This window comes from Lacerta agilis, chromosome 16 (assembly GCF_009819535.1).
Source record: "Lacerta agilis isolate rLacAgi1 chromosome 16, rLacAgi1.pri, whole genome shotgun sequence".
NCBI classification, from domain to species: Eukaryota; Metazoa; Chordata; class Lepidosauria; order Squamata; family Lacertidae; genus Lacerta; species Lacerta agilis.
This window is the reverse complement of record NC_046327.1, coordinates 36,752,160-36,779,709: the sequence shown is the minus strand read 5'-3', so window position 1 is coordinate 36,779,709 and position 27,550 is coordinate 36,752,160. Positions and strand designations below refer to the sequence as shown.

At 49.0% G+C, this 27,550-nt stretch overlaps 1 protein-coding gene across 1 annotated transcript; it reads left to right on the top strand.

The window, feature by feature from the left end:
- Positions 1 to 26,631, top strand: ABCD1 (ATP binding cassette subfamily D member 1). Its single transcript, XM_033172801.1, has 10 exons — positions 1 to 1,145; positions 6,742 to 6,922; positions 9,425 to 9,567; positions 13,116 to 13,284; positions 17,109 to 17,203; positions 19,632 to 19,777; positions 20,583 to 20,728; positions 20,967 to 21,051; positions 21,803 to 21,928; positions 24,653 to 26,631. Exons 1-10 carry the CDS (start codon positions 207 to 209, stop codon positions 24,873 to 24,875), a joined length of 2,253 nt encoding a protein of 750 aa, XP_033028692.1. The 5' UTR covers positions 1 to 206; the 3' UTR covers positions 24,876 to 26,631.
- Positions 26,632 to 27,550: the final 919 nt, after the last annotated feature.

Below are 27,550 nucleotides of genomic sequence, written 5' to 3'. Positions count from 1 at the left end.
GCTCAGTCCCCTCCCACCTAGTCAGGCTGAGGGTTGGGCATTGTGGGATGAGAGCGGACTCTGGCTGAACAGCCAGCCCTGCCACAGCCAGGCAGAGAGCAGTGCACCCGAGCTGGAGGAGGAGGAGGAGAAGGAGTGGTGGGGGGAGAGAGGAAGCCAAGACCAAGGGGCAGTGCCCCCCACCCCACCCCACCCTAAGTGACACCATGCCAGGTGCCACAGCCAAAGTGGCAGCCAGGTTGGCCCAGGGGGTCACGGCGAAAAGAGCAGCGGTGGCACTCCTGGTGGCGGCATATGGAGCCAAGAAGTTGTACCCAGTCCTGCGACGACAGTGGGCTTCCTCGGACCTCCAAGTGAATGCCAACTCAGCAGGGCACCACAGTGCTGAAGAGCCAGCATCCAAGTGGGGGGCAGCCGACGAGGTGACAGCATCTCCACCTGGGGTCAACAGGGTGTTTTTCTTCCGCCTGCTGCGCCTCCTGAGGTTGCTGTTCCCTGGGCCACTGTGCCGTGAAACGGGGCTCCTGGCCTTGCACTCGGCCGCCCTAGCCAGCCGCACCTTCCTCTCGGTCTACGTGGCCCAGCTGGACGGGCGCTTGGCCCGCTGCATCGTCCGCAAGAACCCGCATGACTTTACGTGGCAGCTTCTTCAGTGGCTTCTCATTGCCCTCCCGGCCACATTTGTCAATAGTGCCATTCGATACCTAGAAGGGCAGCTGAGCCTGGCCTTCCGTGGACGTTTAGTGGACCATGCCTATCGGCTCTACTTTGAGGGCCAGACCTACTACCGTGTCAGCAACATGGACGGACGCCTGCGCAACCCGGACCAGTCTCTCACGGAAGATCTGGTGGCCTTTGCCAACTCCGTGGCTCACCTCTACTCGAACCTGACCAAGCCGGTGCTTGATGTGATTGTCACTTCCTATACCCTGCTCAGCTCGGCCAGATCGAAAGGAGCCGACACAGCCTGGCCCTCGGTCATTGCTGGCCTGGTGGTCTGCATCACTGCTAAGGTGCTGCGTGCCTGTTCGCCAAAGTTTGGCCAGCTTGTGGCTGAGGAGGCACGTCGGAAAGGGGAGCTGCGCTACATGCATTCCCGGGTGGTCGCCAACTCGGAAGAGATTGCTTTCTATGGGGGCCATAAGGTAAAGCAAGTGGGCAATGTGTCGTGGTTCTCTGGGAGGAAAGCAGGGATCAGCTGATAGGAGGATTACTGGAAGCCAGGACTCCTGGGTTTCCGGACAGGCAATTATAGTGTAGTAGAACTGGAGAAATAGAGAAGGGTAGTTTACCCCCACCCTCTTTTGTTATACTGTATGTCTTTCCACTTTCTCTTCTTCCCCTGAGCTCCGAAATGGAGTTAGCTGACCCTGCCAGGCCCTGGGCCAGGTGGAAGTGAAGTTGGCTTTAAAGAGAGGGACAAGCTAGAGCTGAAACCAGCACCCTTGTTTACTTCCTTTTCTTTGTAATCTTCTTCCTTGAATTTGTGCTAGGGCAAGGCTGAGGCCCTGACCTGAATTTATCCAGCTTCAGATCTGTCCATGTTCAGTAACCGTCCACCAGTCTAAATTTCCATAGAAACCTTTCTTGGTTTCTATTGCTCATACTTGACTTCTGCCGCAACCGTCAAAACAGCCCCAGGCATTTCCAAGTGTGGCACTTAAGGATTCCTGCACTGCCTAGCGGAGGCGATTGAACAGCAGCTGCAGTGTGTTTATCAGACACCATTTCTGATCCCCAGATTTGGAAAAGCAATGGATCAGATAACATAGAACCGTAACCCATGAGAGCTGGGACTCAGGGGATCTGAGTTCTTCCTGTTTTCTGAATCATTGTGAGGGTGGGGGGGGGCAGGGGGGAATGCTCTTATATTGAGGGCGAAGGTGACTGAACTTAATCATCATTTTTATCGCATATACGCTGTAGTCGCCCCTCTCCATTCCAGCCCAGCTGTGTCAGGAACATTCCAAGGCCGAAAACTCTCCTACCTTTGGCATCCTGCCCAAATTAAGGGTAATTGTAGGTCACAGTCACACACAGAAATACAGCAATGGGGCCAGCCTTTGTGCTTAAACATTTATTAGAACCATGCAGATTTGTGCACACATGCACACACCTCAGACAAAAAGTCTATATATAGCAGCTGTTGCCCTTTAGAAAAAAGGAGTATGACCAGTATTAGTCATGATGACATTCGAATTGTGTCACCACTTGTGACGTTTAAGTCAATTATCTCTGAATGTTCAGGGTTTTCTTAGGGCTATTGGATGCATTTGTGCTGTGCCCCCCAGCTGCCCCCTTCCTCCACCAGTCTACCTACCTGTGGCTCTTCAGCATAAGATGGCACAGCAGATTGGAAGGGTGGGGGACACAGCATAGGATAAAAATGCTACTCCCATATGAAAGCCATTGTCAGAATAGCAGGACTGTGACTCAAATACAGTAGCCACCCCATCCCCATCTCTATGAGACAAGATCTGTTAGTTGTCACCTCAATAGTTTCAGTAAGTGGAGAACAGGGAATGCTGATCTCCCTGCCTTGGTACTCATTAACTTTGCTCTCCCTATTAAAGTTGTGCTATTGGTGCAGGATTATCTCATACCCCTTTGCACCTCCTGTATTTTTCCAGGGTGTTATTATTACTATTATTTATTAATAATAATAATATTTATTATTTGTACCCCGCCCATCTGGCTGGATTTCCCCAGCCACTCTGGGCGGCTTCCAACAGAAACCAAATACAACAATATCAAACATTAAAAACTTCCCTAAAAAGGGCTGCCTTCAGGTTTTTTCTGAATGTCAGGTAGTTGTTTATTTCCCTGACCTGTGATGGGAGGGTGTTCCACAGGGCGGGCGCCACTACCGAGAAGGCCCTCTGCCTGGTTCCCTGTAGTTTTGCTTCTCGCAGTGAGGGAACCGACAGAAGGCCCTCGGCGCTGGATCTCAGTGTCCGGGCTGAATGATGGGGGTAGAGACGCTCCTTCAGGTATACAGGACCGAGGCCGTTTAGGGCTTTAAAGGTCAGCACCAACACTTTGAATTGTGCTCGGAAACGTACTGGGAGCCAATGCAGATCTCTCAGGACCGGTGTTATGTGGTCTCGGCGGCCACTCCCAGTCACCAGTCTAGCTGCCGCATTTTGGATTAATTGCAGTTTCCGGGTCACCTTCAAAGGCAGCCCCACATAGAGCGCATTGCAGTAGTCCAAGCGGGAGATAACCAGAGCATGCACCACTTTGGTGAGACAGTCCGCGGGCAGGTAGGGTCTCAGCCTGCGTACCAGGTGGAGCTGGTAGACAGCTGCCCTGGATACAGAATTAACCTGCGCTTCCATGGACAGCTGTGAGTCCAAAATGACTCCCAGGCTGCGCACCTGGTCCTTCAGGGGCACAGTTACCCCATTCAGGACCAGGGAATCCTCCACACCTGCCCTCCTCCTGTCCCCCAAAAACAGTACTTCTGTCTTGTCAGGATTCAGGATTAAATTTGTATATTGCTCTTAATCTGCATATCTAAGGGTGGTTCACAACATAAAATTACAACATAAAAAACAAAAATACATAGTAAAAATGAGAACAACAAAAAGCCAATAATCCCCCCTCCCACAACACATTTAAAAGGGCATCAGATGTCAATCAGCGAAAGGCCTGGTTGAAGGGGAATGTTTTCGCCTGGCACCTAAAGGTGTATAATGGAGGTGCCAGGCAAACCTTCCTGGGGAGAGCATTCCATAATTTGGGAGTCATGAGTAGATTTGGTTTGGTGCAATCCAGGCTGCCTGTCCCAGTGCGGCTGAACTAGCACTTTTGTAGTCAGATTTAACACCAGGCAAATTGCTATTGTGATGCTAACAGGGCTTGTACCACAGAGATGACGGGACAGAGCAATTTCCCAATTTCAACTGCAGAGAACTAAGCACCACAGCCTGACCTTCCAGTAGTTAATTAAAAGCTGCCATTGGCCTGTGGTGTAGCGTGGGTTGCTGGCGCCTGGGGCAGGCAAGCCACCAATGCCACTGGAACCAAAGCGGGGCTGTGCTGTGCTGTGCTGCCTGACTTCCTACACAGGAGGGAGCCCAGCTGGCTGACGTGACCCTTGGTGGGCAAAACCTCTCAATGCCTGCAGAGAGGAGAGTTGGGACGGGCTGCCCTGGGGTCACCCTCCCTCCATCCGCATCTACTCACTGTGGACCTGGGCTGCGCTTGCTGCCGTCCAGGGAGCATGGCACACTGAGTGAGGAATGAGCAAGCACTGGCCGGGCAGCCATTCAGTGAGGCCTTGGCATGGCATGGCCTGGAGAATGAAGGGTGGCATGCGACCTCAGGAACCTGAGGAAGGTGGATGGAGCCTCTTCAGTTGCCAGCCTTTGCCGGGGACATGGTGGTGAGGCCAGGTTGGGCTCCAGGGCCTAGAAACCCCCTGTGGCAGGCAGGCAAGGACGGGGAGCCTGGGACGGGGCCTTCCAGGATATGCCTGGGTGGCAGTGGCACAACCCCCTGGCAGGCTGCTTTGCTACCTGTGCCAGGATAGGGATCCCTGCAGAAGCTGGTGGCTGTACGGAGGCGCCTGGTTGCGCCCCCTCAGAATTTTGTGCCCGGAGCCATAGCCCCCCTGGCACCTCACTGCCATTGGCCATTACTCTGTGAATGCAAATATTGTATTGCTGCATCCCTGCATCTATGTGATGAAAACCCTGACAAACCATTTAGCACCAGTGAAGTGCTAGTAAAGGCTGGTTTTTGAACCGGGACTCCTTATTCAAAATGTGGCTTTTCAGTTTGTAAACCAAAATTCAGGGTGTGTGTTGCTGTAGTGTTTTTCTTATTTCTGTGGGCACACAGATTGTGGAAGCCACACTTACTGGGAAGCAAATCCCATTGCAACCACTGGAGCTTACCTCTGAGTAAATATGCATAGGATTGTGCTATTAGAACAACTGAATTTTAGAACTCTTCCCCCTACTTTATATCCTTGGGATTACTTTACACCTCTTTTCTCCTCCCTTTCAGAAAGGGAGGGACAATCTTAGGGCCAGTTCACATATTCAGGTACATCACTTGAGTACTTATCACTTGACCGAGCTTTTTTTCCTTTCTGCCCTTGCTGCTGTGTCTTTAACAGCACCTTGACTGGGCAGATATATGTAGGTGAGGCTTGTCATGGGGGATGGAGACTACTGCCCTGAAATGTCTGCTGATGTAGCTGCTGTTAAGGACACAATGGACAGGGGTGGTTAAAATCTGGGCAGCCCTAATCCACACTGTGTCTGAGAGTTCATCTAAGAGTTCTGTCTGTGACAGCAGATAATTGCAATGGTTCATTCGCATATGTCAGTCGTCCCTTAATTCTGTAGTCCTGAAAAAAGGCACACATGTAATGAACCAAACTGTCGTCCTGCCTCTTTCTTGGGGAAATTGCTCAAGTGCCTTTTAAGAGCTGGCTGGTGGTCAGTAAAGAAGGAAACTTTTCCTGACATGGAGATAAAGGAATGAGCAAAGCACCACCTGCCTTATTTATGCAGTCAAAACAAAATTAAAAATTAAAAAAAAATCCAGAAGTGTGCATGCACACGAAAGCTCATACCAAGAACAAACTTAGTTGGTCTCTAAGGTGCTACTGGAATTAATTTTCGAATTTTTTTTATTTTTTATTTTGTTTTGACTATGGGTGACCAACACGGCTACCTACCTGTAACTTATTTATGCAGGTCAGTCTGCTGCTAAAAGCACTGAACCTGGTGGGAGTGGCTGCTTTTGAACCATTAAACCTTTTCATCACATGTGCACAGAAGAGCCAGATACTCTAACAAAGAGGTAATGCTACCTCTGGCCTCCAGGGAGTATACAAAGAAAGTTTGTAGCATGCGGAACTTTTTAAAGTAAAGGTGATTAAGAGGTGGTATGATAGAAGTTTATAAAATTATGCATATCGTGGGAAAAGTGGAGCTGCTGTGAACATCCGTGTGTCTTGAGACAATGGAGTGTGCCTCCGGGGGTGAAATCAAACCAGTGTGTTAGCAGCACCAAAGTGACCTCCCCATGCCGGCACAAGCCTGGGCAGTATGTCTGGGGGTCCTGGGCTGCCCAGATGACAAGAGGTCATGCACATCCAATGAAGCTGAATGTCGGAAGATTCAGAACAGATAAAAGAAATTACTCATTCACAGAGCTCTTAGTTGAACTATGGTACTTGCTCCCACAGGAAGCAGTGCTGGCCACCAACTTAGATGGCTTTCTAAGAGCATTAAACAAATTCATGGAGGAGAGGGCTGTCCATGGCTACTAGAGATCAGGCTGTGCTGTGCCTCCACAGTTGGAAGCAGTACTGCTTCTGAATACCAGTTGCTGGGAATTTCAGGTTCTGTTGTGCTCATGTCCAGCCTGCAGGCTTCCCACAGGCATCTGGTTGGCCACTGTGAGGATGCGGGACTAGGTGGGCCATTGGCCTGATCCAGCAGGATTCTTCTTTGGTTCTTAATTAAACTCCAGACATTGGAAGTAAAGCAGCAGTGCTTCTGAAATTAGAGCCACGTGGAAATGCCCTCCATCTCAGCAGCTGCATTAAGGCAAAGTCTAAGGGCATGGGATTTCAGCTGCCTGACTGAAGCTAAGCAGGTCTGAGTGTGGTCGCAGTCTGGATTGGGAACCTCATAGGGGATACATCTGTATACAAATTATTAATAATAAACATCTCATCACCCTGCTGAATGCCATAATGTCTCCTGGCCTTCCCTCCAGGTGGAGTTGTCCCTTCTTCGGCACTCGTATCGTGAGCTGGCCTCCCAGATCAATGTGCTGCTCCTGGAAAGACTCTGGTATGTCATGCTGGAGCAGTTCCTCATGAAGTACGTGTGGAGTGCCGCCGGGCTGGTCATGGTAGCTGTGCCAATCATCACCGCCACTGGCTATTCTGAGACAGGTGAGTGGAGGCAGTTTTTGTAATTAGGATGGAACAACAGGGTGACAGGAGCATGTTTCAAAGCGAATATATGGGCACTTATTGAGATAATAATAAAGTAAATGTTTGTTGGCAGGGGATACTTAAGAATGCTTTCAAGATGGCAGATGAAGTGCCCAATGCCAGCTTGCTTAAAGGGCTTAGCCAGGGCATCAGACTAGGCAGAGTGGCATTGCTGCAGATTCTCCTTGGTCCTCTGCTTGCCAGTTTTGCCACAGTGAAGTACATATAACCACAGAATTGCAGAGGGGGAAGAAAACAGGATAGATGTGACATGGCAGCCCCTGTCTCAGCCACATCTTTCCAGTCGTCGTCCCCCTGCCCCTCCTTTGCAGGAACAGCTTGTCTGAGCAGTGAAGATGTGGAAGTAGCTATAATCTCTGGGTTGAATTACACATTTGGCAGAGTCTGGGGTCAGGACATTCAAAACAGCTTCAAAGTGACAGGAAGACTGTGTGATTTAGAGAAAAAACTTAGGGTAGCGGAAGAAAATTTAAGCTGTTTTACTAAATAACACAGTAAATGAATGTGCAGAATCTTAGATTGAACTTGGGTAGGGGCAGGAGACGATAACGAGGTGATTGAAGGTTGAAGTAGCAGGTAAGGAAAGGGTTAAGCATACACCCTGCACACCCGCTGTTTCTTAGTTTGGAGCTGCACCCTTTGCTTGCTGTTTTGCACCTCTCTGGAAGATACTTGCGTTCCTAGTCCTTGGTCTTTGCTTTTAAAGGCCCACAACCGTTCTTCACTCTCCCTGAGGTCCGTTGTTTTTGTGTGTACAGAACTGGAAACCTTCACTGCGCATGAAAATCGCTAGCTATGGCATTGAACACAGATGTTGGTTTTGAAAGAAACGGTTGCAGCTGGGGAGAGGTGCAGAGGAGACCCTGTTTTTCCTCCTTAGTTTTATAGGCAGCAGGTGTCCTTGTGTTAATTGCAAGAGCTCCATTTATGGTGGGAGTGAGAGGAGTGGTAGCAGATTATACAGGTTGCACACAGTGAAACTTTACATGGGATGGAGTATTTATAAGTTCACCCTGTGTGTGTGATCCTGATTTAGTTAATGATAACTTGCTAGGCAGGTAGGCAGCTCACCTGTTCCATATATCTTCTTGAGTAACGATACCTAGAATGACACGAAAAGTGTTGATAAACTGATAATTTTATAATGCCTAGGCCAGAGCCCTGCTGCCTTATGCAACAATTTTCTTTCTAGAAGGCATTTTTCTCTCCTGTGGCTCAAAGTCCTGGTGAAATGACCCATCGGGATCAGCAGTAGGTGATCAGGTTCCTCTTCCTGAGCTTAAATCTAATTATACAGATATCTGATGATTAAATGTAAAGGTATTACAGAAACCGAAAGGCTGGCTGGCTGATCATCCCAGGAAGCTTTGATGCTTTCTTTGTTGTTTTAGCTGTGGGTGCCTGAGCTGTCCCTGCCCTCGCCAACACCTCCTCCTCCTTGAAGTCTGAAGAGGATCTTTGTTAGCTTAGTCTCCAGAACAACCTACCCAGTTACAGTAGGAACTGAAGGTCCAGTGATCCAGTACAGGCTGTTCAGGGATTTCCTAATCTGGTTGCAGCTGTAGCATCTGCTAGCAAGGGACCCTCCCCTACCTATATTATGTCTTAGGTGCTTTCTCCCAGGTTAGCCAAGAGACAGACCAGTGGCTATTTAAGCTACTCCTTCCTCCAGCACCCACATTTGCAACAGGGAAGGCTCTGTCACCATATGTTCCTGACATTAGCCCCTGTTTGCAGCACCACAGCCCTGCGAAACTCATGGGGTGGCAGAACAAGAGAGGTGTGTCTGGCCCCAACATTGCATACCCTCCAGCAGACACACCTGTTTGCAGGCCTTTGGAGGTGGAGGTTAAAGATGGAATAACCGTTTCCCCCGTTTTGCTGTGTTGCTGCGGCTGTTTTGCCATTGTTAAGTTAATGATACGGTTTTCAAGTATGGTTTTAACTGGAGTTTTAGCTTAATGTGCTGCTCTAATTTGTTTTATTGATTTTTGGAACGCACCTTGCCCTGGGACATATGATGAAGGGCAGGTAATAAGTATTCCAAATAATAAATAAATAAATAAATTTGGCAAACAAAGGAAATATTTAAGGGAAGAACTCTGTTAGAACATCTTTGCTAACCACAAGGGTGCAAGAGAGAATTAAAGAGCCATTTCCTGTGCCCAGAAGCAAATGCCTCAAATGCCTACGGGAGAGGTTTCACCAATGCCAGTGATGCTGGGAGGAGGGAGTTTCAGAGTCCCCTGCTTATGTTTTCGTTCATGCAGGAAGGAATTGGTAGGCAAGTGTTCCTGGCCAGAGGGAAAGGATTCCAGGTGAGAGCATGTGATTTCCAGGCAAACTCGGGTCCTAAAAACAGCTGTGGAACTAGAAAATTGGGGGTAGAGATGTCCTTGGAGTTTCTGCTGACCATGTTGGTTTCCCCTCCTATGCCAGACCCTGAGACAGTGAAGCAAGCTGCACTGGACATGGAGGAGAATGAGCTGGTGAGCATGAGAACTGAAGCCTTCACCACAGCACGGAGTCTACTGAATGCAGCAGCTGATGCGACAGAGAGGGTCATCTCTTCTTACAAAGAGGTATGGATGCAGCTTGGCTGCTTGGGTTGACCCAGAAGGAATTGGGTTGGTTTGATTATCAAATGAAGGAAGGGAATAAGCCACATCGTTTCTGTTCTCCTCTGAGGGGAAATCCTAAAATTGCACATCTCTGCAAGGCACAGCCAACACCCAGAAGGTTGGAAGACCTGGGAGAAGAATGTCCTGGCATCAGTTCCCAGTTGCATATCAGTGTCCTAGATTCTGCCTTAAACGATCATGCTTTCCAACACCCACATGCATGATCTTTGGCCTAGTACAGTGCTGTAATACTTCGTGGGATTGGTTTTGATCTGCAACAGACCAAATGGTTCAAAGCAAACGTCTAATTTTACCTTCCTATGTATACACTCTTGGGAGTAATTCCCTTTGAACTTGGTGAGACTTATGTATGGGATCTGTCTAGAACATGGGTTGGCAAACTAGGGCCCGTGGGCCGGATCAGGCCCAATTGCCCTCTGGATCCGGCCCGCGGACATTCCTGGAATCGCTGCTTGGATCAGCGTGATTGTTCGGGCTGCACCTTTTTTTTTTTTTTTTTGCTTCCCCCCACCCCACACTATGGCAGCGCCTCCTCCCTCCCTCCTCCTGGCTTCTCCCCGCACTGCGGAGGAAAGGAGCTGGGCTTTGATTGGTGCCAGCCAATCCGAAGCCTTGCCACCCGCACGCTGAGGCACGGCCCAGACTCGCCACCCACCCGCTGGCCTCTCCGTCCATGGCTGCCCTGTGGGCATTGTGACAGGCGTGTCACAGAGCTTTGGCTGGAGCTTGGCACACCTGCTGGCTCCGCGCCTGGCCAAGAAAGGAGAGGCGGTGGCGCTGGCTCCCAACCGCAGGCTAAGCGGCAGAGGAGATAGGAAAGCAAGGGGAGGGAAGGGGCTGGGGGAGAGAGGGGGGAGAGAGAAGACCCCCTCCACTGCGTGTGTGTGCGCGCGCAGTCCGGCCTGCCACAAGGTCTGGGGGGCGGTGAACCGGCCCCCTCCTAAAAAGGTTTGCTGACCCCTGGTCTAGAATAGGAATGAGTATAAGGTGGATCTGAAACTAGTGCGGTATTTCTGCAGGGATTTGTGACTCCCAGTTGTTTAATAACTACAGCAACAAAATGACCTATCTTGCTTCCCAACTAGACTTCTAAAATGAAGAGAGCTGGTGTAACGAGGAGTATATTTTTTACATGGAAGAATTCTGAACTCAGTTCAGTTCTGATAACTCAACACAATTCCCTGCGCTCAGTAGCTGCTCAAAGGCACCATGTTCTTTAATTCTTAGCACATGTATTCCGAACCAGGCTCCAATTGGTGGAGCTTGAGGGTTCTAGGGAAATGCAAAGTATATTCCACAAATCTGCCCTTTCCTGGACCAGAACATACGGTATCGGTATCAAGTTTATTGCTTATAGCCAAAGGCTGCTGCAATGTGTGCAATGTCATTCAGTAAAATATATACAAATTTGGTACAAAACTTAGAACATTTACATTATCAAAACATGACCTAATCAGCACTTAGCTATGGAAACACTTTAATATACTAATTAAAACATTAAACAATAACATTTATAAACTCATCATGTGGCCACTGATATATTGAAAGAAATATTAAATAATACAATTAATAATTATGTAAACATTTGGTGAGAAAAATGCATCTTGGTTTGGATGGGGTCAGGCAGGGGTGTACCCAGGATAAAAACTAGGGTGGGGGCAAGCCATGGTCATTCAGGTTGTGACATTTCAGCACGGAAAGGCGAATGAAACCAAAATTTTAGGAAAATTATATATAATTATAGCAGTGCTTTATTACGGTAGTTATTACAATTATTTGCTTGATTTTTTTTTTATTCTAGTTACATGTCTTATACCAGGGGTGGCCAGCTCCCAAGAGACTGTGATGTACTGGGCCACTGCTACACTTTCAGCAGTGATCTACCCCCGTTTTTTGGGGTTCAGCTCAAAGTTTTGACCTTTTTTGGGGATGAGGAATGTCCCATTTTTTAGGGGTTCAGTTCGTTTTTAGATTGCTGACCATATTATGTAAACAGCAAACAAAAACAGCTTCAAAAAACAGCAAAACTGTTTCCAAAGCTCCTTTGCAACGATCAGCTGGTGCAACACACACACACACACAGTGGCCGGCTGCCGGTGGGCAGAGCTCAATTGTTATTTAGATTTTGGGAGGGGGAGAAAGACTGGTAGTTGAGCTTTTTAGGAGAGCTTTTTTTTCCTTTTAGGCTGCCGATAACCATTTAATTATTATTATTATTTGCTTCTGAGGGGGGGCAGGTGCCCCCTCCTACCCCCCCTTGGGTACGCCCATGGGGTCAGGTGAATTCATCTCCTGTACAGTTAATAGCTACCTCGGCAATATAATTTTTTTCTAATTTTCCTGGCGGCAGTTGCAAAAAGTGCTATGTGCCAGGTCACATATTTATCTGTGTCTGCAAGGAGATAAAGAATCCTATCAGAAGGATTCTGGCCAGGGGACCTTGTCATTATAGGTGTCAAAAACCGTTCTCTTGCATCACTGTATAAAGGACAACGTAAAATATAATGCGTAAGGTCCTCTAATTCAGGGCATCCTCTAATACAGACACGTTCATTTACTGGAATGCCTCTGTGTCTCCCATCTCTATAAGCAGAGAGACCAGAACATACTGTATTTCCTTTTATTTCATCACACTCTCTAAGGGAATATCCACATGACTGACCTTTAAACCTGATTTAAACTCTGGCTCTTTACACGCTATACCTTTAAAGAACATTAGGAACTTATTCTCCTCCCAAAAATCCTGGGCACTGTAGTTTATCCCTCACAGAGCTACATTTCCCAGCAACCCTTAACCGACTTGAGTGCCCAGAATTTAGGAACTTCCTAGGGAACTCTGCCTTAGGAAATGTTTTCTTCTTGGAAGCTTGCTGAAGCAACCCCCTGCAACCTTGGGAATGGACCTTGGCTCAGTGGTCAAACAGATGCTTTGCATGCAGAAGGCTCCAGGTTCAATCCCTGGCATTGCCAGTTAAAAGGGTCAGATGATGGGAAAGGCTGAGGTTTAAGACTCTTGCAGAGCTGCAGCCACTCAGAACAGTAATGGGCTACCTATATGAGACCAAGAGTCTGACCCTGGTATGTGGCAGCTCTCTATATCCATTAGTGGGATGCAGTTTTGTTTGTGCTTGGGAGTAAGGAGCATTGAGCTATATGGGAATTCTGAGTAAAGAGGCATAATAAAACTTGACAGACTGAGCTGGTTTCAGGAGCCTGGAGCGAAGCCAGAAAGTCTTTAATATTAGTGATTGTTATGGGGTTGTTGTTTTTACCTGTATGCTTGGAGTGATTCCCCAATGCCGGATACTCTGGGTAACACTCATTGACAGCTATGTGTTTATGAGTTAATGGATATCAGTGGACTTAATGGGATCTACTCTCAGTGAGACTCATGTTGGCTATTACCAAGAATATCCCAACTCCATCCCTAAAAGCTTTGTGTTTCCCTTCTGGCGCTAAGGTATGTTACTTGTTGCTTCCTAATCCAGGTGACTGAGCTGGCCGGGTACACTGCTCGCGTGCATGAGATGTTCCAAGTGTTTGAAGAGGTGAAAGCCTGCAACTTCCGGCGTCCTGGGGAACTTGAGGAGGGTCAGGCTCATGCTGGGAGAGTGATGAAGCATGGCGTACGGGTAGAAGGGCCACTCAAGATCCAAGGTAAGGCCCTTCAGCTCCAGACTGTATTGGGCTGACATGGCACACCTGCACTGCTGCTGCCTTGGTAACTGCGAGATGCATCCTGCTAGATCAAGAGATGATGTTCACGTGGTGGCAAGGATCAAACCAAGATGGTTATCTTATTATTCAGAAGTCCTATAAAACCCAATGGGACTTTCGGCTAAGTAAACATGCATAGGTATCAGGGTACAGGAACCCAGAGGGTAGCCAGTGTGGTGCAGTGGTTAAGAGTGGTAGACTCGTAATCTGGGGAACCGGGTTCGCGTCTCCTCTCCTCCACATGCAGCTGCTGGGTGACCTTGGGCTAGTCACACTTCTCTGAAGTCTCTCAGCCCCACTCACCTCACAGAGTGTTTGTTGTGGGGGAGGAAGGGAAAGGAGATTGTTAGCCGCTTTGAGACTCCTTCGGGTAGTGATAAAGCGGGATATCAAATCCAAACTCTTCTTCTTCTTCTCTTCAGAGACAGCTGCATAGCTTCCATCAGATCTAGTTCTCAGTGAGCTGGTAAACCTGGGCCTGGGCTGTAGCTTTTTCAAACTGCAGGCAGGGGCTCCCATGACTGAAGGCACTTCATTACAAAACAAACCACGTAGGAGCCATCTTGCCAGGGGTTCTCTCAGCTGTGTTCCTCCCTTTTCTTACTACAACATGCAGGGGAGTTACTTGCGAGTACTTTATTTTAGTTACTTTTTTTTTTTGTACAGTCCAAAATAAAGGCAGCATGTCAGGAGGAAGGCTTCCCCCAAATAACCGGGGGGGGGGGCGTTATGTGGAGGTTTAAAAAACATGTTTAATATGGAGGGGACTTTTCAAGGGAGCTCTTGCACCAACAATCTAAAGTGGCACATTCCAGGTGCATGTTTTACCACCTCGGTGAGAACTAGACCTTTCTGCCAGCGAGTCAGGATTGTCTCCTGCCTGCTTGATTGTGCATCTACTTTCTTTCCTCTCCTTCCCTGGGTAATACATATAGCCCTTAGTAACTGCTAAGGAGAGGCAGATTGCCAATTGCTCTATAGCACAAAAGATGCTTGAACAACATCCTGTACATACAAGTAGTGATTTCAATTCTCAGAGTGCCAGTCCTTATGTAGCCAATATAGTATCACCCGTGCACAAGAGGGAGGCATCAGCAGACTCGGGGGAACCCTGCCATTTAAACTACAAAAGAACCTTTAGAGAAAGACATGCGAAAACACTGAGCATGCTCAGTGGGCGCATAACGCTGACTGTCTCTTGGGAGGTAGAAATGGAAAGATGGAGTGGCAGGAATCCTGAATAGGGAGCACTGCACTGCAACGTTTTGTTCCAGGTCCAAAGTATGGGGAACCTTTGCCCCCCCCCATGCCAGTGCCATCTGCCTCAGCTGGCATGACCAATGGCCAGGGACAGTGGGAGTGTTAGCTCAGCAACATCTGGAGGACCAAGGGTTCCCCACACCTGCTTTATGCTATGGACAACTAACCTATAAAGCATGGGTAAATGAAAAGACAACAGAAACACAACCCCAAACTACTTTGGACGAGTTGGTGGCTGTGTCAGTTGCCCATCTCTACTTGGGGAGTCGGCAGTCTGTGAATCCAGAGTCTGTGCCTGTAAGTTTTGTTTCTCTGCTGCTCTGTGTCCACTCTTACTTCTTTTTTTGGTGTCCCGCTTCTCTTCTTTTTCTCTCTCTTCCACCGAACCCTGCTCTTTCTCCAGCATCATCTCCATCTGTCCCAAAGCAAGTTTACCTCCTCTTGTCTTTGCCCTCCCATTTTACACCTCTCCCTTCATCTCTTCACCCTGCAGCCCATCACATCATGGGAGCAGGCATTGTACCTGCCCCTTGCTCTCTGTTGACAACAGCTTCCCTGGCTATTATTAAAATGTGCAGTTCTAGGCCGGAGTCTATGCTGGTAATTCTGTTTTGTGCGTGTTTGTTAGATTTTTATCTTGCCTTTCTAGCAAAAGAAATGGCTCAAGTGACTTACAGAGTTGAAATTTGCAAGTCGACAAGGCTAGGGCTGTGGGTATTCTGTTCATTTAAAAAAAAAAAACCTGCTTAAATTGAGCTTAATTCAGTGCCATGGATAAATTATGCAAATTAAGTATATTTCCCTGATATGTTTTGCATAATCTATTCACAACATTGCACAATAGGTCCTGTTTCTGTTAGTCATGGGGGGTGGGATACGCTGGCAAAGGAGCCCCCTGCAGAGAGCAGTGTTGATCCCTCCATTCTTCAGCTGGAGAATGGAGACGTCAGTCCTGCTGGGTCCTGCAGACTCCTCCACCCACCTTGCACCTGATGATTGGCAGATGGGTGGCCCCACACACCTGTCAAAGCTGGCTCGTAGGAAATAGAGATCTTAGCCCACTGGGCCAAAAAGACTCGCCACTCTTGTACTACAAAACTGTTGCCTCAATGGCATTGCTAGTTCGGGAAAAGGTGCAGAAAAGGGCATCCGGAGTGATCAGTGGATGAAGCAATTGGCCCAGGAGGAAAGATTACAGCTATGGGGGCTTTTCAGTTCAAGGAAAAAAGTGAATAAGGTAGGACATGACTAAGGTTCACAAAATGCTGCTTGACATGGAGAAAGACACATTTTCCTCCCTTCCTCACGACTCTAGAACTTGGGGTCATCCCGTGAAGCTGGTTGACGGGACATTCAGGACAGAAGTGCTTCTTCCCCAAGCACATAAGCAGTAAAATTCACTTGCTTAGGATGTGTGGACAGCCACCTTCTTTAAAGGTGGATAAGGGAGGATTAGGCTGCTGCTGGTTGCAAGGCATGATGCCTAAATGTTACCTCCAAGGTCAGAAGCAACGTCTCTCTCCAAGCCAGTTGCTGAGAGTAGGCCATTTCCCTCCTGTCCTTTTTGTGGGCTTCTCAGGGGCATCTGGCTTGTCACTGGGGAAATGGGATGGTGGACTAGACAGACCTTTGGTCTGATCCATCAGGGCTGTTTGTATGTCCATTGGTTATTATTGGATCCTCTAAGTCGGAACAGCTCTGGCAACCCTACCAGCTAACGGATCATCCTAATACACCTCCTCACCTGTTATCTTGGCTTCATCCCATAAATGAATACCAGCTGAACCTCCTCTGACCTGACCGTAAGTTGGGTCAGATAAGATGACCGCAGTGGAAGGATAACTGTCTCCTGTGCCTTGAAGGCTGAGGAGGAGTTTTGGCAGGTACAGTGTTCCTCACTTTGTATGACAAGTGGCACCTGTCAAAATTATGTCTCCCATTTGGTTTGCTGTAGTACAGCAGCCCTCCTTTCCATCCCATCATTCTCCCTGGCCTGACTGGAGTAGACCAGCAGGGCTTTGGGTCCTGGAGCCTGTTCTGAAAGCCATGCTTTGTTCCCAGAAACATAAAGTCATGTGCATATTAATACCAAATGAAGGGGTGCACATGAGCATGTGCAGACTGCCTTAATCTAACCAGCGAGCCATAGCCATTCCCTGCAGATCCAGTGTCATAGAGGGGCTTGTCATAGAGGGGATTGCCACAAACCATCCTGAGGACTGAGATGAACAAAGTTTAGCAGATATAGGGGCCCCAACTACAGGGTGATGTGGCACCTGCAGTCTTTCTCCATTCCCAGGCAAAGTCTAAATTTGAGCTTGAGCAAGAGAGGAGACAGGAGGAGGATTGTGAGAGGGTGTGCTGCCCCCTTCTGGCTGAGTCTGTGTTCACTCTCGCAAGGGTTGGAACACTGTCTTTCATTGTGGATTTGATATCCAGTCTCTTCCTTCCTTCCCCCCACATCCCATCCCATCCCATCCCACCCCACCCCATTTTGCTTACAGGACGTGTGGTTGATGTTGACAATGGAATTGTCTGTGAAAACATCCCCATCATCACCCCCACTGGAGACGTGGTGGTCACCAGCCTCAATATTCGGGTAAGTAGTAAAAAAATAAAGTTTGAAAGTGGGGAGCAGGAGCCTGGAGACCTTGGCTGAGTTGGCAGCATTTATGCATGGCTTAAAGTAAGGAGGTTAGAGGCTCACACTGCCTAGACATCGTGCCCTCTGACCTGAAAGCCCTTTTCTGTTTCTGCATAGATGCTGGGGACAACTTAGGATCACTGTTGTTGAGTAGGGATGCCAATTTTTGAACTACCCTGAATAGCTGTGCCTTTAACAGTTGCCTGATATCCAGGAATTTGCATGTGATAACGTTGATCCCTACTCTCCAATGCCATGGGAAGTTTCATTTGCAGATTTCTGCAGATCACCTTGCTTATGAAGGCACAGGAGCAGAGCAGACCCCATTTCCTTTTTTGCTATTGGTTGCTAAGCCTGTTGTGCGTTATTGCTTGAAATTCTGTTCTGTATTGTTGCTTGAAAGATATACCCTAGGGCAGAGTTCTAACATTGAGAAGTTTCCAGTGCTGAAGCCCTGGAAGAACCTTCTTCAGATTCAGCAGGGTTGTTAAAAGAGAGACAGAGAGAAGGCAGGGCTGAGATTGCAAGCGTTTTTTGTAGGTAGGAGATATGAAGCAGCAAAGTTGGGGGAAGGGGGTGGGTGGGACGGACGGAGAGTCCCTGCCAGTGCTGCTGACTTTGCAAGGTCAGGTAGGAGGAGCAGGGGGTGTGGTGTTTGGGGGGGGGTGCTGATAAGACCTTGATCACTGCCTTATCTTTATTATATTTTGCAAGAGCATAGAAAGAGCTGGAAAATCAACTGGAGTACAGGAGTGGGGGGGGGGGAGAGAGAGAGAGAGCAAGCCTGACGTGGCTCAGAGATAGTTGTTTGTACTAATACTGGAAAGGCTCTTACAGAATATTAGGAATGAGAATAAATTAAAAGGAATAACAATTGGAAAGAATGCTTATAAAGTATGTGCCTTTGCAGATGATATAATAATAACTACCCAGGACCCATTAGAGAATATACCAATAGCTTTAGAAATAATTAAGGAAGATGGGAAAGTGGCAGGCCTGAAAATAAATTACCGGAAAACAACATTACTAACAAAAAAAGTAGAATCAAAGGAGAAAGAAGATCTTCAACAAATAACAGGAATAGAAATTAAAAATAAGGCAAAATATCTGGGTATTTGGATAACCCCAAAAAGTATAAATCTGTATGAGGATAATTATATCAAAACATGGAGAGAAATTAAGAAAAATATGGAAACATGGAATAAGTTACATCTCTCACTTTGGGGTAGAATTTCTGTTATTAAGATGAATATACTCCCCAAGATGATTTTTCTGTTTCAAGCGATACCAATCTTGGGGGGGGTATGAAATGTTTTGAGGATTGGAAAAAGGAACTCACTAAATTTATTTGGAATGGGGAAAAGCCTCGGATAAAATACCGTATTTTTCGCTCCATAGGATGCACCGAACCATAGGGCGCACCTCGTTTTTAGAGGAGGAAACAAAAAAAAAATATTTTACTGGTTTTCCTCCTCTAAATGCCCTGTTTTTTTGAGGATCAGCTAAAAGTTTTGCAGCTTTTTTTGCAAAGGGAAAAGCCTTGTTTTTTTTGAGGATCAGCTAAAGGTTTTGCAGCTCTTTTTGCAAAGGGAAAAGCCCTGGTTTTTTTGAGGATCAGCTAAAGGTTTTGCAGCTTTTTTGCAAAGGGAAAAACCATGGTTTTTTAAGGATCAGCTAAAAGTTTTGCGGCTTTTTTTTTGCAAAGGGGGAAAAGCAAAGAAGAAAAGCCTCATTTTTATGGGGTTCAACTCACATTTCTGCAGCTTCTAAAGGAAAGGGAGCCTTTTCTACAGTTTCCAGACGGATAATCTAATCAGCCAGTCACATGTCGCTGGGGAAACAAACAACCTCCCGCTGCAGCACATTCAACAATGGAGGCCTGGGCAAGAAGGCGGGGCTGAAAGGGAGCCAGGGACTCTTATCTCTCTCCCGATCTCTTGCTGATCAGCTGCTGAGTGGGGTCCTTTCAACACCCCATTTTCTCTTTGTAAAATAAAAAGCATGATCCTCTTTTGGCCCCTGGGCAATTCAGCTCCAGGGACCACCATTTGCCCCATAAGACGCACAGATATTTCCCCTTACTTTTTAGGAGGAAAAAAGTGCGTCTTACGGAGCCAGTGTGGTGTAGTGGTTAAGAGCGGTAGACTCGTAATCTGGGGAACCGGGTTCGTGTCTCTGCTCCTCCACATGCAGCTGCTGGGTGACCTTGGGCTAGTCACACTTCTTTGAAGTCTCTCAGCCCCACTCACCTCACAGAGTGTTTGTTGTGGGGGAGGAAGGGAAAGGAGAATGTTAGCCGCTTTGAGACTCCTTCGGGTAGTGAAAAGCGGGATATCAAATCCAAACTCTTCTTCTTCTTCTACCCTCTGGTGTCCTCTTGCAGGTGGACGAGGGCATGCACCTGCTTATCACTGGCCCCAATGGCTGCGGGAAGAGCTCACTCTTCCGGATCCTGGGGGGACTCTGGCCAACATATGAAGGCATCCTCTACAAACCACCCCCACATCGTATGTTCTACATTCCACAGAGGTACAAAGGACCAGTATTCGGATGTCTGCAGGGAAGGGAAAGGCGGGTGATACAATGGAACAAAAAAGAGAGAACCTAAGACTCCTGGTTGCTCTTCATGGGGCTGAATGTGTTAAAATAAGGAAATAGAATCATAGAATTGTAGAGTTGGAAGGGACCCCAAGGGTCATCTAGTCTAACCCCCTGCAATGCAGGAATCTCAACTGAAGCATCCATGACCATCCAGCCTCTGCTTTAAAACCTCCAAGAAAGAGTCCACAACCTCCCAGGGGAGAGCGTTGCACTGCAAAATAGCCTTCAGAAAGTTTTTTCTGATGTTTAGTTTGAATATCCTTTCTTGTAACTTGAATCCATTAGTTTGAGTCCTACCCTTCAGAGCGGGAGAAAACAAGCTGGCTCCATCTTCCACGTTGTTTTAGCATTTGTGCATTTGCCGTCCTGGCTTCCTTGGGAGGAATGGTGGGATATAAATTGTTGTTGTTATATTAATATACAGTCATTCCTCTAGTTACGATAGCTGTGGGTTGCGTTCGTCACGGGACACGAATGCGCCGAACCCGGAAGTACCGGAACAGGTTACTTCCGGGTTCGGTGGTTTGTGCATGCGCAGAAGCGCTGAATCGCGCTTTGTGCATGCGCAGAAGCGCCAAATCACGCCGCGCACATGCGCAGACACAGCGCTTCATGTTGCGTTCTGCTCATGTTGCAAATGGGGCTCTGGAACGCATCCCGTTCGCAACCAGAGGTACCACTGTATTTGCACACCAATGAATGTTATGACTTGTCTGCTTGGTTCTCATGGTAGGCCGTACATGTCTGTGGGAACCCTGCGAGACCAGGTGATCTACCCAGACACTGCAGAGGACATGGCACGGAAAGGGCAGACGGACGCTAACTTGGAGCGGATCCTGGGCATTGTCAACTTGAACTACATTGTGCAGCGTGAGGGAGGTGGGTGCAACCAGGAGAGGTGGGGTGAGCATGAGAGAGAGAGAGAGAACGAGAACACACAAACCTTTAATTCATGGGAGACAAATGGGGAGGGAAATGGTCATTTCTGCTTCCTTTGTCTCTGGCTGTGTGGAGCAGAAAGTGAATGAGCAAGCAGGGCGCATGGGAGGGTCTGTTGCACCATCTGCGTTGAGTGACCAATGAAATCTCTTCTCTTTCCATCCATGGGCGGGGCCAGGCTGGGAAGCTGTCAGCGACTGGAAGGATGTGCTCTCTGGTGGCGAGAAGCAGCGCATGGGGATGGCCCGCATGTTCTACCACAGGTTAGTGCCTACAAATGCAGTGAGAGGCCTGATTATTGGCTGCTGCTGCTGCTGTTTTGTGCGTGGGATTCAGTCGCATTCCAGCAAATTCACACAGAGCAATTAAAGTGGCTTTGGCAGTCTTGTGCAACAAACCCACTTCTTCAAAAAGGGGGGGGCGGTTCAGTAAGGAAAATGACAGGAAAAAGCATTGGGAAGTAGGAGAGAAGAATTGCTTGACACAATGTTTGTATAACCTCTTGGCAGATAAATTGGGGTGGGGGCTATTTAAGCAGCAGATATTGCATTAGCTTCCCACAAGCTTTGCGCAAAGAAATGAGGATGAATGCTCAAAAGGCAGGTTGTCTCTAGCCACAGTGTTGTGCTTTCCAGACATTGTGTACTTCAACTTCCATCAGTCCTAGCCAGCATGGCCAACAATCAGGGAAGATGGGGCTTGCAGTCCCTCCCTCTTGGATTTTTGCTCATCCTGCTGCCAGCTGAGGATGGGAAGGCAGTGTGTCCTTCTGTCAGTAGAAAGGCAGCAGAACCAAGGCTGAGACCAGTGAAAGTCACACCAGGGGCAGCCCGAAAGGATGATGTTGGGAAATATTGCCAGGATCACAGCTGAAAGGTGGAAGAGGCACAGATTGGATCAGGGATTGTGGAGGGGATGGTGGGAGGACTGCAGTGTAGGAGTGGCTGTGTACAGACTGGCTTGGCCAAAGAGCCACTTTGGGGTCTCATTTGGGCTGCTGCTCTTCCTCCCTAGGCCAAAGTACGCTCTCCTGGATGAATGCACCAGTGCCGTCAGCATTGATGTAGAAGGCAAGATCTTTCAAGCTGCAAAGGATGCTGGGATAGCATTGCTCTCGATCACCCACCGACCTTCACTCTGGTATGTTTTGTGCTCTACCCACAGACTTCTGCCTGGTATGTTTCTTTAGACTGTTCTTCCTTTGCGGCCCCTTGCTCTAAGGACTACATCTATCTCACTCTTCCATGGGGCTCCCAATGGTCTTCCCTCCAAGTTAGTGGTCTTCCTGCTTCCCTTTAATGATTCTACAGTACTGGGTGCTCTTAGATCACTCTCCTGTCCTGCTCAGGGAGCTTCCTGTCTACAGGACCAGGACATCCAGGCTAGTTGGTTAGTTGGAGTCATTTGGACACACCTTTTTTCCCTCCTTGCCCATCATCTATTTGTGGAGTCAGCTGTGCCACACACTGGCCCATGAGTGGGGCTTTTGAGAGAGCAGGGAAGGCTGGCGAGATCCCTGCAGCAGTGTGCCTCCTCAGGCACTCAGTCAGACATTGCTCCGTGGTGGTACACCTCTGCCACAAATGGAGCAGTTTCTCCACATACCTGATTTACCAGGCAGGAGTCCCTGTGGGCTACCCCTTATTCTCTCTCAGGGACAGGGAATTGGAGGAGGAGGGTGGGGAACCATCTGAGCATTAGATGAGAAGTGGACTGGCAGGCTTATAATGCCTCCAGGAGCCTTCCACACTTCTACATCCATTTAATAATAATAATAATTAATAATAATTTATACCCCACCCATCTGGCTGGGTTTCCCCAGCCGCTCTGGGTGGCTTCCAACAGAACATTAAAATGCAATAATCTATTAAACTTTAAAAGCCTCCCTAAACAGGGCTGCCTTCAGATGTCTTCTAAAAGTCTGGTAGTTGTTTTTCTCTTTGACATCTGGTGGGAGGGTGTTCCACAGGGCGGGTGCCACTACCGAGAAGGCCCTCTTCCTTGTTCCCTGTAACTTGGCTTCTCGTGGTGAGGGAACCACCAGAAGGCCCTCGGCACTGGACCTCAGTGTCCGGGCAGAACAATGGAGGTGGAGATGCTCCTTCAGGTATACTGGACCAAGGCCATTTAGGGCTTTAAAGGTCAGCACCAACACTTTGAATTGTGTTCGGAAACGTACTGAGAGCCAATGTAGATCTTTCAAGACCAGTGTTATGTGGTCTCGGCGGCCGCTCCCAGTCACCAGTCTGGCTGCCGCATTCTGGATTAGTTGTAGTTTCTGAGTTACCTTCAAAGGTAGCCCCACATAGAGCGCATTGCAGTAATCCAAGCGAGAGATAACTAGAACATGCACCACTTTGGCGAGACAGTCCGCGGGCAGGTAGGGTCTCAGCCTGCATACCAGATGGAGCTGGTAGACAGCTGCCCTGGATACAGAATTAACGTGCGCCTCCATGGACAGCTGTGAGTCCAAAACAACTCCCAGGCTGCGCACCTGGTCCTTCAGGGGTGCAGTTACCCCATTCAGGACCAGGGAGTCCTCCACACCTGCCCACCTCCTGTCCCCCAAAAACAGTACTTCTGTCTTGTCAGGATTCATCCTCAATCTGTTAGCCGCCATCCATCCTCCAACCACCTCCAGACACTCACACAGGACCTTCACAGCCTTCACTGGTTCTGATTTGAAAGAGAGGTAGAGCTGGGTATCATCCGCATACTGATGAACACCCAGCCCACACCCCCTGATGATCTCTCCCAGCGGCTGCATGTAGATGTTGAAAAGCATGGGGGAGAGGACAGAACCCTGAGGTACCCCACAAGGGAGAGCCCAGGGGTCTGAACACTCATCCCCCACCACCACTTTCTGAACACAGCCCAGGAGGAAGGAGCTATATAACTATATAACACTGCCTCCAGCTCCCAAGCCCTCTACCCTGCTTCTACCTATTCTTGTGATTGTGCATGCTTTTATATCCCACCCTTTCTCCCCAAGAAGCTGGAATGCCAGACCCCCCCACCTGCCAGACCCCGCCCCCAGTATCAGAGTCAGTATCTACCCATCCCAGCTTTCATCATACCCCCAAACCTCAGTTGCCACTGCATGAACCCCCTTCCTCCTTTGGTTCCCACCTCATCACACTTGGCACTGCCGCCCAGACAGGGTAGGAAAGGGTTGTGTCATTAGTGAGCCTGGAGGCAGGACCTGTCATTTCCTCTGTAACCAGTAGAGGCTGCCGTAGAGTGGATCACCTGTCTGGTGCCCCTTTGCTGGACCCGGGACAGGAAAGAGGAGTTTTGGAGGAGGACCTAGAATAACCCACCGACTCCAAAAGTCCTGTGTCTTTAATAACTGAAGCTTTATGACAGCAGAGGATGCACCTGCTAAAATATTCCTTTCTGCACACATTGCGAAAGGGACAGGGGACTGTTTTTGCATAGAGTCTGGCTGCATCTGGGCCTGCCCACCTTGTCCTTTCCTGCCCCCCAGAATACTTCCTATCATTTCCGCATCTCTCCCTGTTTCCACCGCCCCTCCAGTCCCTGGCTGTCTCCCAAGCAGGGAGTCACGTCCCCAGCAGGAAGCCGTGTGGGCGGAGGGGGGCATCAGAGTCTCATCCCTGGAGACTGAGAGCCGCTTTGTTCCTGACTCCCCCAGAGACAGCTCAGCGGAAAGATCCCTCCCCAGGAGCAGGCAGGGATGCCAACCCCACCCACGCACAGGGCGCTCGCTGGACTCCGAGGAATGAGGGGCAGCAGCAAGAGCTCCAGGCCGAGCAAACGGGGGGGGGGGGAGTTGCTGGGAGGCCCGGAGCAAAGCATAGCGCAGACCAGCATCTCAAGCAGCCCTTCCCTTTTCCCTTTCAGGAAGTACCACACCCACCTCCTGCAGTTTGATGGGGAGGGGGGCTGGCGTTTTGAGAAGCTGGACCCTGCAGCCCGTCTGTCCCTGCGGGAAGAGAAGCAGCGCCTGCAGCAGCAGCTGGCCGGAGTCCCCGAAATGCAACAGCGACTCAGTGAACTTTGCCAAATCTTGGGTGAAGATACGGCCCCTGCGGTGGGACACATCCAAGAGAGCCAGGCACCCTGAAGCGCCCCCTCACCATTCCTGTCCCGGCCCACTCGGCTGAGTGCTCAAGAAGAGGGTCCCGGCTGCTTTCCTTTCCTCCTTGGAACGGCAGAAGAAGGCCAGTTGTTGCCCTGGCCGCTGAAGGAAGAGTCCCGTTTTCTCTGCTGGGGCATCGCTTATTTCTGGCACCTGTTTACTGTGCCCTTCGTCACCTTCTCTCACTTAGCCTGCCTTGTTCTAGGGCTGGAGGGAGGGAATGGGTGACCCCGTCCTGACATGTGACTGAAGTTTATTCTTCCTCTCTCTCTCATGCACACACACACCCCTCACACACACAGAGTGCCTGAATATCCCAAGATAGCAACGCCAAAGCGTGGGTTTTGTTGCCCCACTGCCATCCTCTGCCCTCTTCATCTGTGGAAGTTTTGGAGTGAGATTCCAGCATCAGCCGCCACCTCAGAGGCCTGGGAGTTTCAGCGCGACTGGTCTCCGCCTTTCTCCACACAAAACAGCCGCACAACATTTGATATGAATCCAAGCCATGAATGTAGCTCTTGCACCTTTCTCCCTGGTGGCCTCCTTTTTGCCACAACTGGGCTGTAGAAGCTGGTTGCGTAGGGCAGCACCAAAACCCACTCCCCTCCAACCTTCACCCCCTGAGCTCCGCTTGAGGAAGGCCTGCCTCCTTACCTGGACACCACGTGGGTGACATGGCAGCCAAGGGAGCAAGTTAGGAAATCCACATTGCTCTAGATCAGTCATTTTCAACAGTTTTCTCTGAAACCTTGCTGTTCCTCAGAACTTACAAAGAGCTCCCAAGTGAGAAGATGGGTAAGTTATGCAGGGCAAGCAGTCAAAAAACCTCACCACAACCTCTTTGACCGACCTTCCACAGCTGTTTCAGAATGTGGGGTTGGTTCATTCTTCTGGGGCAACAGTTTAGGTCTGCCTCATGCCCTTACAAACTGAGAGTGTGGCCTAAGATGCACTGCAGGGGGGTCCCAGACACAAATTGGGTCCTCGGCAGATGAGCCAATATGGAGTCCCCTGAGGTGGGAAGCCTTGAAAGCCTCTGTCCTCAGCTGTCTCGGGACCCCCTTGTGCAACTCTGTAGAACGTAAAGCCCACCCTGAGGCTTTGTCCGCGTGGCTTCTAATACTTTCGTCCCTTAATTTTGAGGGACTGGTCTTCCCCGTGAAGGCCAGCAGAAAGCCCCGTGGCATTTGCTTAGGGCACTTTCTATGGGAACTTGTTGAGACTTGATTTCCATACAGCTATCCTTCAGGACTTGTTCTCCTTGAAATATCAGGAATTCTCCTGGGGTCATTTCCCCCCCGTTTTCTAAAGCAGGAGGGAGGTGGATGTAGAGAAAGAGATGTTTTTATATACAGACAACGAGGCCTCAGCCAATGAAAGCTGCATTACTTCAACTGCACAGCATATATCCACATTAGGAGGAGTGCTGCAATTTGGGTCTTTCCTCTTGCCATGTGCGTGATGCGATGGAGAGAGGGAGCGTGTGGCAAAGGAACTAGGATTGGTGGTTGTCCCCTATTTCACTTATGCCAGTGTTAGTCTGCACAGATGTGTCTACTCTTAAAAACTGAGCCCTCTTTTAATTAGTCATGAAGGTGATTGCTCTTGTTGCTGTTGTTGTTGTTACTGTTGTTGTTAGAAGACTCACTGCCAGTTGTGTTTTCCACCTGAAATAACAGACCAGCAAGCTATTAATGATGTGTGCTCCCATGTCCTTTAAATGCACATTTAGCTACAGCCATCACGCAGTTATTTTTTTTAATTTTTCAGCCGTCAGCTTTGATGGTGGGACATCAGGGTTTGCCTGTTTCTCCCCCCCCCCCTCTGCCCTTTTGCAAGGGTATTTCCTCCTCTTTCTCCTCTCCCCGCTTGCCTCCCTTTCCCAATCCTGCTGCTTCCAAGCACACCTCATCTTCCTAAGAAAGCAAAGAAGATGCATGGTTGCTTAGGGGAAATGAACCCTCGGATCTCCCTTCGTGAAACATCTTGCACTGGCCTGCAGTTGTGTGGCCTGCCATGCTTGGCCCTTGGACTTAACTGGCAGTCGCAGAGTCTGGCAAACCACCCACTGTGTTAACTTTCCCACAGTGCCCCAGAGTGCCTGGCTCAGCAGCACTGTGCATGGTGTGCAGCACCTCAGACCCAGCGGCTGCTGACAAGTAAGGCCTTAGCCAGAGGGGAGGGGGCTCAGCTGCTGTACCAGCCCTGCAACCTGCATTGACTACATCTCTGTTCTTGCAACCTCGGGCACAAAACAGAGCAGGAGGCTTTATTTGACAACGAGGCTGGTAGGCTGCATTAAGCTGGGTGGCAGGCCTGATTCCGCAGCTCTGTGCCCAGGGACACCTGGCAACTGGCCCTCTGGCACACCCCCCCATAGGACTGGCATCTGGAACCCTGCTTGTCCTATGGGGGAGCCATCCCTGATTGGGATAGACGCATTGCTCTCAAATGGCATGTTGCTTCTGGAGGAGTAAAACCACAGCTTGGGAGCCCACAGCCTGCAGGCTTCATACAGCCTCCCTGAGGCTCCCTGTGCCCCATGAAATCGCCACTTCCAAATTTTGACGTGCCATTGTGGTGGGGGAGGACATTGTGCAGGGAGGATCATCTTGAGATGCTAACAAGGGAAGCAAGTTCATACAGTGTTTTGCAGGCTC